This window comes from Pristiophorus japonicus, chromosome 4 (genome assembly GCF_044704955.1).
Source record: "Pristiophorus japonicus isolate sPriJap1 chromosome 4, sPriJap1.hap1, whole genome shotgun sequence".
Taxonomy (NCBI): domain Eukaryota; kingdom Metazoa; phylum Chordata; class Chondrichthyes; family Pristiophoridae; genus Pristiophorus; species Pristiophorus japonicus.
The window spans coordinates 177,987,838-178,008,004 of NC_091980.1; the positions used below are offsets into that span (position 1 = coordinate 177,987,838).

At 45.2% G+C, this 20,167-nt stretch overlaps 1 protein-coding gene across 2 annotated transcripts in view; it reads right to left on the reverse strand.

Annotated features, from left to right (window-relative positions):
* Positions 1–20,167, reverse strand: part of LOC139262263 (kunitz-type protease inhibitor 1-like) — a 70,954-nt gene that overhangs the window by 28,631 nt on the left and 22,156 nt on the right. For both annotated transcript variants that reach the window (XM_070877408.1, XM_070877407.1), the window contains exon 2: positions 6,825–6,976. In XM_070877408.1, the coding sequence (XP_070733509.1) occupies positions 6,825–6,976 (152 nt within the window). The remainder of the gene's footprint in view (positions 1–6,824; positions 6,977–20,167) is intronic.

Below are 20,167 nucleotides of genomic sequence, written 5' to 3' on the forward strand. Positions count from 1 at the left end.
GTTCTGCTCGTGCTTCTCCAGCTGGTCTTCTTAGCAGTCACAGACTGCTCGGGAGACGTTGGAGGCGATCAGGGAGCATACAGCCGCAACAAATGCCCTAGTTGCTGGCTGGACACGGTGCTGCACCCAAGGTGTCGTGTCCACTCGCAGCGAGACCCCAAGCACACAAGCGAGTATGGAGGACACAGTTCCTCTTGACTCGGAAATAGAGTCTGAGGCTTCTGCTTCCGCTCCGTTACCTCCGCCACGGCAGGAAATCTTGCTGTCCCACTCTGCACGATGTCTTGGTGTCGGTCTGGGGAGATCAAAACGGGCGGGTGGGGTGCGAACACGGAGTGGGACAGGATCTGGAGGGAAATGTGGTCGCAGGTAGGAAGGGGGGGTGGGGGGGTGGGGGGGGGGGGGGGGAGTGCTTCTCAATAGTTCATTTGTTTTAAAATGTTCACTTGTTATTATCACTTTATTATTCTCTTGTTATTGTTACTAAATTGGCCATTTGTATTCAATACTTAACTGTTCATTTTCCATTCTTTCTGAAATGGCCACTTGTTAGCATGACTGAAATGGCCACTTGTTATTTAAAATGTTCAATTTCTTCTTCTAACGTTTTGGGGATTTTGAGGGAAGAGTGGGTTGGTGCGGGGGGTGGGGGGGTTGGAGGGAGGGTGTTGTTCATTAGTTCTTAAAAAAATTTTTTGTTTCTTAATTAAAAAAAAAATTTCTACAAATTTTATACCTTCTCTCTTAGTTACATAAGTTTTACAACGTATAGTTTTTCATGCATATTTGTTTGTTTATTCGGTTTCCCGACGGAAATGAAACTTTTGATTAACCGTAACTGTAATTGAACGTTTGAATATCAACAATAATAGTTCATGCGAAGCGTTCATTATTGAGCTGCTGACGCAAAAGCTTAGCGGCCGTGTAACTGCCCCTGGCTACTGGTCTTCGGGAAAGGTGTGGTGGTACCGGTGCTAGATCGCCAGGCTGATTAAGCGCCCCATGTCCTCGCCCGCGTCCTCTCCCGCCTGTACCTCCTCTTCATCTTCGCTGGCTGCCTCTTCTGTCTCATCTCCTTCTGGAGGTAGACCTGCAGCATGATCTGGCATTATTTGTCCTCTCTTTATAGCTAGGTTATGCAGCATGCAACACCACAATAAACTCTCGGTCTGTGCCTCCCTGGTCATTGGGAAGCTTATGAAGTCCATCCTGCGAGCGTAAAGGGCTTCAGTCATCTGTTGAATGCAGCAGTGTGTAGTGTGCTGAGAGCTATGGCAGATGTCGCCAGCTGAAGCCTGAAAAGATCCCGATGCATAGAAGGCTAGGGCAGCAGTAACCGTCACCTCAACGGACAGTGCGGTTCTGATGGTGCTGGAAGGCTGCAGATCATCCTTGACGAGTTGACATATCTCATCGATGACCTCCTTCCAGAATCGCAGCCTCCTAAGACAAGCATTTTCAGACAAGTTCAGGTAGGATTGCTTCTCCAAGTACCTTTGTTGGCTATACGGTCTCTCCTCTGTCTTCGTCTCCGTCTACGCATTACTGTGCCACCTCTTCGATTGATCCTTTCAGTAACCAGTGTGTGAGCAGTTGCAATTAAAGGCAGGGAAAGCATAGACCCCATAATCACTATCAATAATTACTTTCACTGATTTCAATAATCTCTGTAGTCTGCCCTCTCTAAGCTGTATACCAGTCAGTTTGATAGGCACCAACAATATTAAATAACTTCACTATGTAAAAGCTATTTACTAAATAATTCCAATATATATGAGATCTATATAGCATAAATAAGTTGATAATACCTATTTATATTCCCTGTCCCAAATTTCTGAATACAATTTGCTTCAATTTTACTCTCTAAATGACTCCGAACTAATTCTCCACCCTTCCTCTGAAGTTAAAATGGCGATCGTATTGCCCATTTCCTTCTCTTAGGCCCTGAAAAAGCAACTATTTTTGAGCACTCTTTTGGGCCTTGCATCGGCCCAGCGAAGTGCATGTTAGGTGCCGAAACTTGGGATGGACCTTGTGTGGGCAATCATCTCGGCGATCAAAGTGGAAACTTGGGGGTCTATTTTTCCGGCGATGTGTTGGGCCTAGTTTCCACTTTTTGCTCAAAATGGGCGATAGAGGTCAGTTGTGGGCGATAGATGGGCCTTAGATGGGCGATGTGAAGTGGAAAGTCTAGCCCATAGGATTTTAGCAAAGCTTTTGATAAGATCCCACATGGCAGACTGGTCACAAAAGTAAAAGCCCATGGGATCCAGGGCAAAATGGCAAGTTGGATCCAAAACTGGCTCAGAGGCAGGAAGCAAAGGGCTGATGGGTGTTTTTGTGACTGGAAGGATGTTTCAGTGGGGTTCCACAGGGCTCAATACTAGGTCCCTTGTTTTTGTGATACACATCAATGATCTAGACTTGAATATAGAGGATATGATTAAGATGTTTGCAAATGATACTAAAATTGGCTGTGGGGCTGATAATGAAGAAGAAAGCTCCGGATTGCAGGAAGGTATCAACTGGTCAGGTAGGCAGAACAGTGGCAAATGGAATTTAATCTAGAGAAGTGTGAGGTAATGCATTTGGGGAGGGCTAACAAGGAAAGGGAATACACATTAAATGGCCGGACATTGAGAAATGGAAAGGAACAAAGGGACCTTGGAGTGTAGGTCCATAGTTCCCTGAAAGTAGCAGGCCAGGTAGATAAGGTGGTTAAGAAGGCATATGGAATACATGCCTTTATTAGCCAAGGCATAGAATACAGGAGCAGGGGGCGTTATGCTTGAACTGTGTAAAACACTGGTTAGGCCACAACTGGAGTACTGCGTGCAGTTCTGGTCATCAAATTACAGGAGGGACGTGATTGCACTGGAGAGAGTACAGAGGAGATTTACGAGGATGTTGCCGGGAGTGGAGAATTTTAGCTATGAGGACAGATTGGATAGGCTGGGTTTGTTTTCCTTGGAACAGAGAAGGTTGAGGTGAAACCTTATTGAGGTGTATAAAATTATGAGGGGTCTAGATATAGTGGACAGAAAGTGCCTTTTTCCCCTAGCAGAGGGGTCAACAACCAGGGGGCATAAATTTAAAGTAATTGGTAGAAATTTGAGGGAATTTGAGGGGAAATTTCTTCACACAGAGGGTGGTGGGGGTCTGGAACTCACTGCCTGAAAGGATGGTAGAGGCAGAAACCCTCACCACATTTAAAAAGTACTTGGATGTGCACTTGATGTGCTGTAACTTGCAGGATTATGGACCTAGAGCTGGAAAGTGAGATTAGACTGGATAGCCTCTTGTTGGCCGGCACGGACACGATGGGCCGAATTGGCTTCCTTCCCTGCTGTAAACTTCTATAGACTTCTACGAAGGCACGGCCGCCAATGGTGGAATGATCAGGAAAAGTTTCACTGTCCATAAATTCCCAACTTGTACAGTCCCCACAAAGAGCCTACACTGCCATTTCTAGTTTCTATTTATTGGTTGGTAATTTAATTGTAGATATAACAGAATTACTTGAGATCCAGATTATATTTAATAAATAGACTTAGCTTGATTTCAGGTTAATTTGTAACTAATTAGTATTGTTTTTTGTTTATTAACCTCTTAGTATCCCCTTCCCTCCTATTACTTATGTATACCAGATATTTATTAATGCAAATTGGATTCCTTTAATGTTGGGATTATCTAAATAGTTAATTTTAATGTTATCCCCTTTGATCAAATTAATTACTATTATTATTTATTTATATATTTACTTATTTACTGTCGCCCCATGGTTTAAATCACTCAGCACCTCCTTCCCCATCTGCATCGAATTCTCACTCTGGCAGAGTTCCCGCTGTCACTATGTTTAACAGATTCACCCAACTCTCGCCCACCTATGTGCACAACTCGGAGAAGTCACCAGAAGAGGTGGCATTTGACGGGACTTGGGGCAGTGTGAAGGAGGCCTATGAAGTTTTCGATGAGTGAAGCTCATGAAGACCAGCTGGAAGAGCACCGGTGAAGTTGTGCATCAAGGTGATGAAGGCATAAGCTTGTGTGTTTTTTCCCGGTGGGGCAGAGATGGACAATTGTTGCGGAAGCAGTCTTGGCGACGGAAGGAGTGTGGCAGAGGGAAATGAGCCAGGGAAGTGAGCAGGATACCAAGATTCCACGCTTTCTGATGCGACCTGAGGTGGCACCTGGAGACGTTGATGGATTTGAGGTCAGAGAAATCAAGGGGCAGACAGGAGCAAACAGGACAGGAAAGACGTGATTGCACTAGAGAGGGTAAAGAGGAGATTTACCAGGATGTTGCCTGGACTGGAGAATTTTAGCTATGAGGAAAGATTAGATAGACTGGGTTTGTTTTCTTTGGAACAGAGGAGGCGGAGGGGAGACCTTATTGAGGTGTATAAAATTATGGAGGGGCCTAGATAGAGTGGAGAGGAAGGACCTATTTCCCTTAGCAGAGAGGTCAGCAACCAGGGTGCATAAATTTAAAGCAATCGGGGAGGATTAGAGGAGATATGAGGGGAAATTTCTTTACCCAGAGGGTGGTGGGGGTCTGGAACTCACTGCCTAAAAGGGTGGTAGAGGCAGAAACCCTCACCACATTTAAAAAGTGGATATGCACTTGAAGTGCCGTAACCTACAGGGTTACAGACCAAGAGCTGGAAAGTGGGATTAGACTGGATAAGCTCTCTGTTGGCTGGCGTGGACACGATGGGCCGAAATGGCCTCCTTCCATGCTGTAAATTTCTATGAATCTATGAGGACAGCCTCAACTTTTTTGCAGATATCCAGTTGTAAGAAGTTTTGGCTCATCTGGGTCTTGAAGTGAGAATAGGGAGAGAAAATGCAGTACAAATTATAAGATTTGAAATGCAGTCGAAGAACAAACAGACCTTGATGTGCAGGTGCACAGGTCATTGACGGGGTGCAGCTAGAGTAAGTAAGGCCATAAAAATGGCCAACAAAATCCTTGATTTTGCATCTGGCAGAACAGAATGCAAGAGTAAGGTAATGTTCAACCTGTTAGACTCCAGTTGACATACAGGATGCAGTTATGGGAACCACATTATAGGAAGGATGCAAAATCAATGGGAAAAGTGCAGCGGAGTTTCACGAGGATGTTGCCAGTGATGGAGGGGGTTATAGTTGAAAGAAGTCAGGATTTTCTGCACTGCGTCTGAGGTGGTCAAGGGTGACCTGATAATGTCTTCAAGATTATCAAGGGTTATGACAAGGAAAAGTGCGATAGAATTTGTCCAGCGAGAATAGTGATAGTGCACAAATTTAAGGTAAACACAAAAAAAATTAAAAAGGGGGTTATTGAAAATTACACAGAGTCTGGAATTATCTGACACAAACCCTTGTTGAAGCAAAATCCATTAATTATTTTAATTTGTTGCTTGAAAATGAGGAATGTCACAGTGATTGAGAAAGCAGGAGAGTGAGATTAGAGTCGGAGGCTTATGTGGAGGAAAAGACCAGCACAGACTCGATGTTCCTGTGTTATAATATTTTCTGATTCGAAGACATCAGACAGTCAAGGATATGGTAGTGTGGTGGTTATGTTACTGACTAGTACTCTAGAGGCCTGGGTTAATAATCCAGAGAATACAAGTTCAAATCCAATCTTATCAGTTTGATTTCAGTTTAAAAAAAGAAATCTGGAAATATCAGTAAAAGTGACCCTGATTGTCATAAAAACTCAACTGGTTTGTTGATGGCCTCTCGGAAAGGAAATCTGCTGCCCTTACCGGCTCTACTTTGTGTGTGACTCCAGTCCAGTCCAAGAGCTGGAAGAACTGACACACATGGATTGGATTCCTTACCGAGCACCCCACAGTACAACCCGAAGGATCAAACCTTCCTCGCAAACAGCGGACAACCATCAACTGGTCACGTTCGATGCTGCCACCTTCTCCAGAGGTGGAAGATTAAAGCATCCCCATCATGTGACTGTGGAGCTCCTAATCAGATCCTGGAGCACATCATTGAGCACTGCCCTCTGAAGAAATTTGCAGGCAGGCTACAAGATATCCACGCTGTTACACCGGAAGCTTTAGCCTGAATATCCAACTTGGAGATTGACATTTGCTTTGCAACTCCCAAATGAAAGAAAGAAGTCCTATACCAACATGGTTGACTCTTAACTGTCCTCAGAAGTGATGTAGCAAGGCATTCAGTTGTGTCAAACCTCCAACCACAGGCCCACTATCAGCTTCTTGGGGCAACTAAGGACGGGTAAGAAAAGCCAGCCTTGCCAGCGATGCCCACATCCCGAGAATGAATACATTTAAAAATTGCGAATTTGGCAACAACCTTTTGGCGAGCTGAGTTCAGGGTCTGCAGGCACACAGGAGCGGATCGTGTTCTTTTACAGATCATCGCCAAGTCCGCACCAAGATGGAGAAGGGGAGGGGTAAACCACAGGTGGCCATGCAAGTAGAAGACGAATGTCATTGGCAGCAATGCAGTGCTTGATGGGAGTCAGAAAGGAGCAAAATCTGGGAGAGCTGTGGCCCAAACGAGGGCAACAGAGGACAGGCAGTAGAGGAGGATGGAGTGATATGTCGGAAGGCAAGGCAGAGGGGTAAAATAGGACTAGGGAGCCATGGTCACAGACACACACTGGTGTGATTAATGCCTGGCTAGAAAGTTTAATGAAGGTTAGACATGTTACCCAAGATGAGTTGAAACAGATTCAGCTTATAAGAATCCAAAAAGGCTCTTTCCCACAGGCTGTAATTGAAGAAAACACAACTCAACATTGGCTGGCTTATTCTATTTGCCGAGTGGTAGTTGCCCCATTCTCCGTGGATACATACCTTTATCTTCACCGACGGATCTCCACGGAAGAGAGTCCAATTAAATTTGACAATTTTATAGTCATCTCTACTCTCCAACCCACTTAGAGTTACGTCCTCATTTGGCTGCACAATCCGGTCCCTTCCGGCATTCGCCACAGGCAGCTTGTCACCTATAACGGGAGGAAAGGTCAAGATGATCAGGGCTGGTAGAACAATGAGAGCTGGAACAGGGCAGTATTTATTCACACTGGACCACATCACATTTACATCTTTCAAAAACAATGTTGCATTCCCAAACATGATATTCGACATCAATAATATTTGATCACTTCCGCTACTTGACCGGGAAACAGCTCTCTCCCTGGTATACAGTCCATTCAACATGCTCTGTGGACAGAATGAACTAGATGGGGTAACTGGCCTTGTGGCTGCAGTCTTTCTTGTTCCATCTAGAACAAGAAACTCAAGCTTGTTGCCCAATACGTGACCACTCTCTTACCTCTAATCGCCAACCTTTCTGGACTAGGTTTGATGGATATACCTATGGTCAGTGCTCCTATGAACTTCCTTCTGTCCCAGGAGTACTGTCCCTCTAACCATACAGTGCCCATTGCTCCATCTCCTATGCTAAATCATTCCTTCCCTGAACCTCAAAACTATGCAACTCCTTACATCCCTTGGTCTGGTTTTCCTCTGCAATCTACAAACCAAGATAACTGCAGCTCCTCTGTGCTAATTGGCTGCCACGTTTCCCTCATTACAACAGTGAATGCACTCCAAAAGTACTTTATTGGCTGTAAAGTGCTATGAGAAGTCCAGTGGTCGTGAAAGGTGCTATATAAATGCAAGTCTCCCTCCCTTCCTAATCACCGGTTTCCTGATTTATTGAGTCTTCTCTCCTACTCCCTTCAGCCTCAGTGGTCTCCTGCACTATGACTTTGACTGAAGTGCCTCAATAATAACTTTAAAAATAAGATGGATTTTAAAATTACAGCGTTGAGACCAGACAGATGTTTGTCTGGCAACTTAAACCTACTGTCTATTCTGAAAGTATTGTGTGCTAGGATAACCACACCAAGAACAACTTATATATTTGTATAACGCCTTTAGTGTAATAAAACATCCCAAGGCGCTTCACAGGAGTGTTTTCAACAAAAAAACATTAGACACCGAGCTATATAAGGAGATGTTCGGGCAGGCGACCATAAGCTTGGTCGAAGAGGGAGGTTTTAAGGAGCGTCTTAAAGGAGGAAAGAGAAGTGGAGAGGTGGAGAGATTTAGGCAGGGAATTCCTGAGCTTAGGACCTAGGCGGATAAAGGCACGGTCATCAATGATGGAGCATTCGAAGATGTTCGGAAGGTCGGAATAGGTGGAGATTATCGGGCTGGAGGAGATTAGAGATAAGGAGGGGCGAGGCCATGGAGAGATTTGAATTTTAAAATTAAGGCGAAGCGTAGTGGTGAGCCAATGTAGGTCAGCGAGTACAAGAACATCCAACACCAGTTTTATTCCCATCAGATTCAACAAACCCAAGGCTGCAGGACATTGCGTGAAGTGTGAGCTCTTCACTTTGTTTCCTCAAAGGGGTCATCAACGACGTACAAGAAATGAACCCAACAGACAGACTGTAAGTATGGGAGGGCAGGGTACCAGGAACTGCTGTGAGGATCAGAGTTCCATCATCTCTCCGTCCTTACAGCAATGTGCGCAGGTTAACAGGAACACTGAGGAATTTCTCGTTAGTTTGATTTGAAGACCCTGAGCAGTATCAGTTCAGTCAGTAGCAGTCTTGGCTTTTAAGTCCCACACCAGAGACTTCAACACATAATCCAGGCTGACACTCCAGTGCAGTACATGAGGGAGCGCTGCACTGTCCAAGGGGCAAGCTTTCAGATGAGACGTTAAACTGAGATCCCAACTGCCCTCTCAGGTGGATGTAAAAGATCCCACTGCACTATTGGAAGAAGAGCAAGGAAGTCCAGCCCCGGTTTTGGCCAATATTTATCCCTCAACCAAGATCACTAAAACAGATGATCTTGCCATTTGTGTATCTATGTTGTTTGCGGAAGTTTGTTGTGTGCAAAATGTCCTACATTACAACAGTAACTTCAAAAGTACTTTGTTGGCTGTAAAGCGCTTTGGGACATCCTGAGGTTGTGAAAGGTGCTATATAAATGCATTATTCCATAAAATTCTTCACCATTCTCTGTTCTTGGTTCCGCTGTTTGTCAGTAAATCCAAGTTAGTCCAGAGGCAGTCACTCAAGGACAGAAACAATCGAGAGTTTTCCCACTCATGGCCATACAGATCAGGGAGATCTCCAGTCCGATCCACAGTCAGTACCGAGTTAGCCGATCTTAGCTAGATTTGAATGTGCTTCCAAACAACTCAACTGCTGCTGAAACCCCCATCCGCGCTTTTTGTTAACTCCAGGCTCGACTATTCCAATCCTCTCCTGGCCGGTCTCCCATCTTACACCCATCGTAAACTTCAGCTGATCTAACTCGCACCAAGACTCACCCACCCAACACCCTGCTCATAGAAACATAGAAAATAGGTGCAGGAGTAGGCCATTCGGCCCTTCGGCCTGCAGCGCCATTCAATAAGATCATGGCTGTACCCCTTTCTCAGTACCCCTTTCCTGCTTTCTCTCCATAACCCTTGATTCCTTTAGCCATAAGGGCCATATTTAACTCTCTCTTGAATATATCCAATGAACTGGCATCAACAACTCTCTGCGGTAGGGAATTCCACAGGTTAACCACTCTCTGAGTGAAGAAGTTTCTCCTCATCTCAGTCCTAAGTGGCTTACCCCTGATCCTTAGACTGTGGCCCCTGGTTCTGTACTTCCCGAGCATTGGGAACATTCTTCCTGCATCTAACCTGTCCAGTCCTGTCAGAATTTTATATGTTTTTACGAGATCCCCTCTCATTCTTCCAAACTCCAGTGAATACAGGCCCAATCGATCCAGTCCCTCCTCATATGTCAGTCCTGCCATCCCAGGAATCAGTCTGGTGAACTTTCGCTGCACTCCCTCAATAGCAAGAATGTTCTTCCTCAGATTAGGAGACCAAATCTGAACACAGTATTCCAGGTGAGGCCTTACCAAGGCCCTGTACAACTGCAGTAAGACCTCCCTGCTCCTATACTCAAAACCCTAGCTTTGAGGGCCAACATACCATTTACCTTCTTCACCACCTGCTGTACCTGCATGCCAACTTTCAATGACTGATGAACCATGACACCCAGGTCTCGTTGCACCTCCACCTTTCCTAATCTGCCACCATTCAGATAATATTCTGTCTTCCTGTTTTTGCCACCAAAGTGGATAACCTCACATTTATCTGCATTATATTGCATCTGCCATGCATTTGCCCACTCACCTAACCTGTCCAAGTCACCCTGCAGCCTCTTGGCGTCCTCCTCACAGCTCACACCGCCACCCAAGCTTAGTGTCATCTGCAAACTTGGAGATATTACACTCAATTCCTTCATCTGAATCATTAATGTATATTGTAAATAGCTGGGGTCCCAGCACTGAGCCCTGCGGCACCCCACTAGTCAATGCCTGTCATTCTGAAAAGGACCCGTTTATTCCGACTCTCTGCTTCCTGTCTGCCAACCAGTTCTTGATCCACGTCAGTACATTACCCCCAATACCATGTGCTTTAATTTTGCACACCAATCTCTTGTGTGGGACCTTGTCAAAAGCCTTTTGAAAGTCCAAATACACCACATCCACTGGTTCTCCCTTGTCCACTCTACTGGTTACATCCTCAAAAAATTCTAGAAGATTTGTCAAGCATGATTTCCCTTTCATAAATTCATGTTGACTTGGACCGATCCTGTCACTGCTTTCCAAATGCGCTGCTATTTCATCTTTAATAACCGATTCCAACATTTTCCCCACTACTGATGTCAGGATAACCAGTCTATTAATTACCTGTTTTCTCTCGCCCTCGTTTTTAAAAAAAAAAAAGTGGTGTTACATTAGCTACCCTCCAGTCCATAGGAACTGATCCAGAGTCGATAGAATGTTGGAAAATGACCACCAATGCATCCACTATTTCTAGGGCCACTTCCTTAAGTACTCTGGGATGCAGACTATCAGGCCCTGGGGATTTATCGGCCTTCAACCCATCAATTTCCCTAACACAATTTCACGCCTAATAAGGATTTCCTTCAGTTCCTCCTTCTCACTTGACCCTCGGTCCCCTCGCAATTCCGGAAGGTTATTTATGTCTTCCTTCGTGAAGACAGACCGAACTGGTCTATCATGTCTTTGTTCCACATTATAAAGTCACCTGAATCTGACTGCAAGGGACCTAAGTTTGTCTTCACTAATCTTTTTCTCTTCACATATCTATAGAAGCTTTTGCAGTCAGTTTTTATGTTCCCAGCAAGCTTTCTCTCATACTCTATTTTCCCCCTCCTAATTAAACCTTGTCCTCCTCTGCTGAATTCTAAATTTCTCCCAGTCCTCAGGTTTGCTGCTTTTTCTGGCCAATTTATATGTCTCTAACACTATCCTCAATTTGCCTTGTTAGCCACAGTTGAGCCACCTTCCCCATTTTATTTTTACTCTAGGCAGGGATGTACAATTGTTGAAGTTCATCCATGCGATCTTTAAATGTTTGCCATTGCCTATCCACCATCAACTCTTTAAGTATCATTCGGCAGTCTAATCTAGCCAATTCACATCTCATACCATCGAAGTTACCTTTCCTTAAGTTCAGGACCCTAGTCTCTGAATTAACTGTGTCACTCTCCATCTTAATGAAGAATCCTACCATATTATGGTCACTCGTCCCCAAAGGGCCTTGCACAACAAGATTGCTAATTAGTCCTTTCTCATTACACATCACCCAGTCTGGGATGGTCAGCCCTCTAGTTGGTTCTTCGACATATTGGTCTAGAAAACCATTCCTAATACACTCCAGGAAATCCTCCTCCACCGTATTGCTACCAGTTTGTAGATTAAAGTCGCCCATGATAACTGCTGTATCTTTATTGCACGCATCCCTAATTTCTTGTTTGATGCTGTCCCCAACCTCACTACTACTGTTTGGTGGTCTCTACACAACTCCCACTCACTTTTTCTGCCCTTTGGTATTCTGCAGCTCCACCCATACAGATTCCACGTCATCCAAGCTAATGTCCTTCCTTACTATTGCGTTAATTTCCTCTTTAACCAGCAATGCTACCCTACCTCCTTTTCCTTTCTGTCTATCCTTCTTGAATGTTGAATACCTCTGGATGTTGAGTTCCCAAGCCTTGGTCACCCTGGAGCTATGTCTCCGTGATGCCAATTATATCATATTCATTAATTGCTGCCTGTGCAGTTAATTTGTCCACCTTATTACGAATACTCCTCGCATTGAGGCACATAGCCTTCAGGTTTGTCTTTTTAAGACACTTTGCCCTTTTAGAATTTTGCTGTAATGTGGCCCTTTTTGATTTTTGCCTTGGGTTTCTCTGCCCTCCACTTTTACTTTTCTTCTTTCTATCTTGCTTCTGCCCCCATTCTACTTCCCTCTGTCTCCCTGCAGAGGTTCCCATCCCTCTGCCATATTAGTTTAACCCCTCCCCAACAGCACTAGCAAACACTCCCCCTAGGACATTGGTTCCAGTCCTGCCCAGGTGCAGACCGTCCGGTTTGTACTGGTCCCACCTTCCCCAGAACTGGTTTCAATGTTCCAGGAATTTGAATCCCTCCCTTCTGTACCATTCTTCAAGCCACGTATTCATCTGAGCTATCCTGCGATTCCTGCTCTGACTAGCACGTGACACTGGTAGCAATCCTGAGATTACTACCTTTGAGGTCCTATTTTTTCATTTAACTCCTAGCTTCCTAAATTCAGCTTGTAGGATATCCTACACTGGCTCGCCGCCCAGCAACAGCTCCAATATTCATCCTGGTATTCAAACCCTTCCACAGCCTTGCCCCTCCCCATCTTGGTAACCTCCTCCAGCCCTACAACCCTCTGGAAATTCTACGTTCCTCCGATTACGGCCTGTTGTACATTCCCGATTGTCTACGTCCCACCACTGGAGGCCGTGGCTTCAGCTGCCTAGGCTCGAAGCTCTGGAATTCCCTCCATAACCCCTCCGCCTCTCTACCTCTTTTAAGATGCTCCTTAAAACCTACCTCTTTGACCAATCTTTTGGTCCCCTTCCTAATACTACTTTCACAGTTCGGTGTCAAATGTTGTCTGATTATGCTGCTGCAAAGCACCTTTGGGCATTTTACTACGTTAAGGGTGCTATATAAATGCAAGTTGTTGTTGTCTAGGCTCATAGATAGAGAATTGGCACTGGGCTGAGATACCAGAGGGTTGGCGGCACCTTTGGAACTGTATCCGTGACATGAGTCACCACCTTCAGTGGAGGAGGGGGAACACTTGTTTGCAGGACTGGGGTCAATGACTGAGTGACTAATTGAACAGAGGTCTGCTCATTAACCTCTCCTTATCTTAGTTTATAGAGCTGTTGGCCCCTTCCAGAACAAACACATATTGGCAGCGGAATGCAGTGCTTATCATGAGTCTGCTGCGTGTGTATGTGGGATTATCATAAACCAAAGGCCATTTAAAAACCATGTCAACATGTCTCACTGTCTGCTCTCCCAGGCTCAGAAACTCAATGCCCGGAGTCTTGAGAGTCTAAACCCAACATCTTTGCTCGATGGTCGAGAGAGTAGAGACAACAACAACAACCACATGTATTTATATAGCACCTTTACCGTAGTAAAACATCCCAAGGCGCTTCACAGGAGTTTTGAGATTTTTAAAAAATTGACACCGAGTCACATAAGTAGAAATTAGGGCAGGTGACCAAAAGCTTGGTCAAAGAGGTATATCTTAAGGGGCGTCTTGAAGGAGGAAAGAGAGGTAGAGAGGCAGAGAGGTTTAGGCAGGGAGTTCCAGAGCTTGGGGCCTCCAAATGTTGAGTGATTACAATCAGGGATGCTCAAGAGGGCAGAATTAGAGGAGCACAGACATCTTGCGGGGTTGTGGGGCTGGAGGAGATTACAGAGGTAGGGAGGGGCGAGGGCATGGAGGGATTTGAAATTAAGGATGAGAATTTTGAAAATCGAGTCATTGCTTAACCGTGAGCCAATGTAGGTCAGCGAACACAGGAGTGATGGGTAAGGGCCTTTAGGCTATGAAGGGTACAGCCAATGTCAAACGTCTGGTTTTGCTTGTAGATATAATAAGTGATCAGCAGCAGGGATCCCTATTTTTCCCGTGAGTCACACGAGCCACTGTTGGGTTCTCAATGCCTCTACATTTACCCACACTAAACTCACTGAGTCGGAATAGTGCACCTGGCGTCATGACGTCCATAGCACCAGAGCTGTCGAATTAGAATGCTCCAGTCGAAATGGAGCCTGTAATGATGTTATAGCCCACACACTCAGAGAAGCAACTCTTTTTTTCCCCCCATGTAGTCTAGTTTCCTTCAGCAGACCTGTGTTTCCTGTGACACTTATAACCTTATGTACAGTGAGTGGAAAAGTATGTTGGCGCCAGAGACTGGGCAGACCACCACTTGCCCTGTCAGAGTGCATCGTTTAGACTAAAACTAGCGGTAGGATTTATTCCGAGTAGTATTATACAGATGCTACAGAATATCGGAATACAATGCTCGATTTACATAATACTTAAAACTTTCCCCCAAATAAGAGTGAATAGTCCAAACTCAGTGTTCCTTTCAGTATTTTATAACGAAGGTAGACAAACGGCAACTCAGAACCAAACATCCAAAAGACTGCTGCCATACTTGTGGCTTTCATGGCGTGCAAATTGGTTTCTTTGAAGAACACTCCAAATCAAAGCAGTTCTTCACCACTAGATATGAAAGAAATACTCGCATTTATATAGTGCCTTCCACGACCAGACGTCGCGAAGCGCTTTACAGCCAATGAAGTACTTTTTGAAGTGTAGTCACGGTTGTAATGCAGGAAACGTGGCAGCCAATTTGTTCACAGAAAGATCCCACAAACAGCAATGTGATAATGACCATATAATCTGTTTTTAATGATGTCGATTGAGGGATAAATATTGGCCAGGACAACGGGGATAACTCCCCTGCTCTTCTTCAAAATAGTGCCATGGGATCTTTTACATCCACCTGAGAGAACAGACGGGGCCTCGGTTTAACGTCTCACCCAAAAGACTGCACCTCCGTCAGCTACTCAGTGTCAGCTGTGACTCAGTGGGTAGCACACTCGCCTGAGTCAGAAGCTTGTGGGTTCAAGTCAGAGGTGCCTTCTTTCGGATGAGACATTAAACCGAGGTCCCGTCTGTTCCATCAAGTGGATGTAAAAGATCCCATGGCACTATTTTGAAGAAGAGCAGGGAGTTATCCCCGGTATCCTGGCCAACATTTATCCCTCAATCAACATAACAACAAACAGATTATCAGGTCATCATCACATTGCTGTTTGTGGGAGCTATGCGCAAAATTGGCTGCTGCGTTTCCTACATTACAACAGTGATTGTACTCCAAGAAGACTTCATTGGCTGTGAAGTGCTCTGGGATGTCCGTGGTCGTGAAGGGCACTATATAAATGCAAGTCTTTCTTTTTCTTTCTTCAACAGTGCTCAAATCTCTGGAGTGGGACTTGAACCTACAATCTTCTGACTCAGAGGCGAGAGTGCTACAAGCTGAGCCACAGCTGACAAGAACAAGCATGCTATTAATTTTGCATCCAGGCACATAGAAGTTGAATAGCAGCCCTTGGTTTCATTTTGTTTTGACACCTGATTTGCCTATCAAATAGCTTGGCACCGAAAGTAACCTAAGCACGCCAAGGTTTCTCATGCGCTTTCAAAGATGTGAGGGATTTTCTGATGGAATTAACTTGCGAGCACACGTAATTACATCCCTCCAGGAAACTGGTCACCTCCCTCTGAAACTATTCGCTATCTCAAAACAATTCAGAGTATTGCTTTGTCTCACCCACAAAGAAATTCGCAAGAAAGCAGCCAGGTCTATTCCATATTTTGCAATATTTTGCCCTCTAACTAAAGTTTTATATGAGAAAGGTACAAGACCTTTCCTTACATCACAAGACTCAAGAAAATCTGTATCTATTTGAGGTTTACAATTATCGTCAATGGCAGGAGAAAGTTGCATCTACTACCAACAGCACTCATCTAATTAACAATTTACATTTATATAGTGCATTTAACATAATACAACATCCCAAGGTGCTTCACAGGAGCGTAATCATACACAATTTGACACTGACCACATAAGGAGATATTACGACAGGTAACCAAAATCTGGGTCAAACAGGAAGGTTTTAAGTAGCGACTTAAAGGGGGAAGAGAGGCGGAGAGATTTAGGGAGGGAACTCTAGAGCTTGGGGCCTCGGCGGCCGACGGCACTGGTGGAACAAAGGAAAGCGGGGATGCACAAGAGGCCAGAATTAGAGGAGCGCAGAGATCTTGGAGGATTGTAGGGCTGGAGGGCATATGACAGATGTCAGATTGAGAGTACAAGTGAGAACCAGGCTGAATATAGAAAGTTCAGAGGGGAAGTAAAAAAGGAAATAAGAGGATCAAAGAGAGTATGAGAACAGATTAGTTGCTAACATAAAAGGGAATCCAAAAGTCTTCTATAGGCATATAAATAGTAAACAGGTAGTAAGAGGAGGGGTGGGGCCAACTAGGAACCAAAATGGAGACCTACGCATGGAGGCAGAGGGCATGGCTTGAGGTACTAAATGATTACTTTGCATCTGTCTTTACCAAGATTAATGAGGGTAATGCGATTGATGTGATGTACATTGACCTCCAAAAGACGTTTGATAAAGTGCCACATAATAGGCTTGCCAGCAAAGTTGAAGCCCATGGAATAAAAGGGACAGTGACAGCATGGATATGAAATTGGCTAAGTGACAAGAAACACAGTAGTGGTGAACGGTTGTTTCCAGACTGAAGGAAGGTATACAGGGGTGTTCCCCAGGGGTCGATTCTAGGACTACTGCTTTTCTTGATATATATTAATGACTTGGACTTGGGTGTACAGGGCACAATTTCAAAATTTGGAGATGACACAAAACTTGGAAGTATAGTGAACAGTGAGGAGGCGAGTGATAGACAGGTTGGTGAAATGGGCGGACATGTGGTGAAATTTAACACAGAAAGGTGCGAAGTGATATATTTTGGTAGGAAGAACGAGGAGAGGCAATATAAACTAAAGGTTACAATTCTAAAGGAGATGCATGAACAGAGAGACTGGGAATATATGTGCACAAATTGTTGAAGGTGGCAGGGCAGGTTGAGAAAGCGGTTAAAAAGCTTACAGGGATCCTGGGCTTCATAAATAGAGGCATAAAGTACAAAAGCAAGGAAGTTATGATGAACCTGCATGAAATACTAGTTCGGCCTCAACTGGAGTACAGTGTCCACATCCTTCCTAAGGTACGGTGCCCAGAATTGAAGGCCTTAGAGAGGGTGCAGAAGAGTCACAAGAATGGTTCTAGGGATGAGGGACCTCAGTTACATGGATAGACTGGAGAAGCTGGGGTGGTTCTCCTTAGAGCAGAGAAGGCTGAGGAGATTTGATAGAAGTGTTCAAAATCATGAGGGGTCTAGACAGAGTAGATAGAAACTGTTCCCATTGGCAGAAGGTTCGAGAACCAGAGGACACAGATTTAAGGTGATTGGCAGAAGAACCAAAGGCGACATGAGGAAAAAAATTTTTTATACAGCGAGTGGTCAGGATCTGGAATCACTGCCTGAAAGGGTGGTGGAGGCAGATTCAATTGTAGCTTTCAAAAAATAATTGGATAAGTAGCTGAAGGAATAACATTTGCAGGGCTACGGGGAAAGGTCGGGGGAGTGGTAACAGCTAAAGTGCTCTTGCAGAGAGCCAGCACGGGCTCGACGGGCCGAATGGCCTCCTTCTGTGCTGTAACCATTCCATGATTGTATGATAGAGTGATGGAGAAGCACAGCTGCGCTAGGGATACGTGCTATCTGGGCATTCCTCCCAGCTGCCCAAGGTCCTCCTCCTCTGAAGGCAACGCTCTCCAGCCAGTTCACATCACAATCTTAGCCGCCTGTGAGTACTTAATTTTAATATTGTCTGACGTCGTTGGAACAGGTTCTGAATAATGACTGGGTATAGTTCCACACCACACCCTCGAGAGTTGGCACAACAACAAGGCTACTTTAAGCAAAAGGTGAAGGAGAAAATACCCTGATCAAGACTCGCACTTGGACAACAACAAACAACAAACAACTTGTATTTATATAGCGTCTTTGATGTAGTAAAACAGCTTCCAACAACAAACAACTTGCATTTATATAGCGTCTTTAATGTAGTAATACGTCCCATGGAGCTTTACAGCAGCGATTATCATACACATAAGGAGATATTAGGACAGCTGACCAAAAGCTTGGTCAAAGAGGTAGGTTTTAAGGAGCATCTTAAGGAGGCAAGAGAGGTAGAGAGGTAGAGAGGTTTGTGGAGGGAATTCCAGAGTTTAGGATCCAGACAGCTGAAGGCACGGCCACCATGGTTGAGCGATGAAAATTGGGGATGTGCAAGAAGCCAGAATGAGGAGTGCAGAGTTCTTGGGAGGGTTGTAGAGCTGGAGGAGGTTACAGAGATAGGGAGGAGCGAGACCCGGCAGGATTTTAACACAAGGATGAGAATTTTAAACTTGAGGCATTGCCAGACCAAGAGCCAATGTAGGTCAGCGAGCACTGGAGTGATGTGTGAACGGGACTTGGTGTGAGTTAGGGTATGGGAAGCAGAGTTCTGGATGATTCACAAGATTATTTAGTGTGGTCAACCATTCTGTAGCAGTAACCTCCCACAAACAGTGAGGGGACAAATGGCCAGTTTGTCCAGTTTTCATCTGTGTTTGCTGAAGGGCGAATATTAGTCAGGACACCGGGGAGCAGTCCAACTGCTCTTCATTGACTAGTGCCCAAGAAATCTCTGACATCCTCCTCAATTACCAAGACACGGACACAGACACCGACACCGACTCTGAGGCAAGAGAGCGACTTCTACTAACTCTGTTTCTCCTTCCCGGTACATTGATGACTATCGGTATCGTTTCCTGCTCGCGCCCTGAATTAGAAAATTTCAGTCACTTTGCACCCAATTTCCACCCTTTCCTCACCTTCACATGGTCCTTCTCAGACTCTTCCCTTCCCTTCGACATCTCTCCATTTCTGGGGATAGGCTTTCGACCAGTATCCACTAGAAGCCCACAGCTACCTTGACTACACTTCCCCAACTCAACCCCACACCCCCCAAACCCCACATCCTATATGGACTCCATTCCATTCTCCCAGTTTCTCTGTCTGCGTTGCATCTGTTCAGACAACGCAACCTTTCACACAAGTGCCTCTGACATGTCTTCTTTTTTCCCCCCATCAAAGGATTCCCCTCTACCGTGGTTAACATGGCCCTCGATCGTGTCCATTCTATATCCCGTACCTCTGCTCTCACCCCTTCCCCTCCCTCCCAGAACCACGACAGGATTTCCCTTGTCCTCATCTTTCACCCCACCAGCCTCCACGTTCAACGGATCATCCTCCGCCATTTCCGCCACCTCCAGCGCGATCCCACCACCAATCACATCTTCCCCTCCCCTCTCAGCATTCCGAAGGGACGGCTAGCGCCACGACTCCCTGGTCCATTCCGCAGTCACCCCCAGCACCCCCTCGTGCAAGCGCAAGAGATGCAACACCTGCCCTTTTACCTCCTCCCTTCCCACTGTCCAGGGCCCCTAATACTCCTTCCAGGTGAAACAGTGATTTACTTATACTTCTTTCAATTTAGTATACTGTAGTCGCTGCTCACGATATGGTCTCCACTACATTGGGGAGACCAAACGCAGATTGGGCGACCACTTTGCGGAACACCTCCGTTCAGTCCGTAAACGTGACCGAGCTTCCAGTCGCCTGTCACTTCTATTCTCCACTGCCACTCGGACTCCTACACTGTTCCAAAGAAGCTCAACGCAAGCTCGAGGGACAGCACCACATCGTTCGATTAGGTGCTTTGCAGCCTTCTGGACTCATCAAGTTCACAGACCATCCCTTTTGTTCTTTTTTCCCGTCCCCCTTTCAGTGCTTCTTAAGAATGTGTTCTTTTCAAACCTGCGGCAGTTCTGATGAAGGGTCATCGACCTGAAATGTTCACTCTGTTTTTCTCTCCACATATGCTGCCTGACCTGCTGAATATTTCCAGCATTTTCTGTTTTTATTTCAGATTCCAGCATCTGCAGTATTTTGCTTTTGTGTCTGCATATCCTTCCATTCCTTTCTCCTTCATTTACTTATCTAGCTTCTCCTTAAATGCATTTATGCTATTCGTCTCAACTAT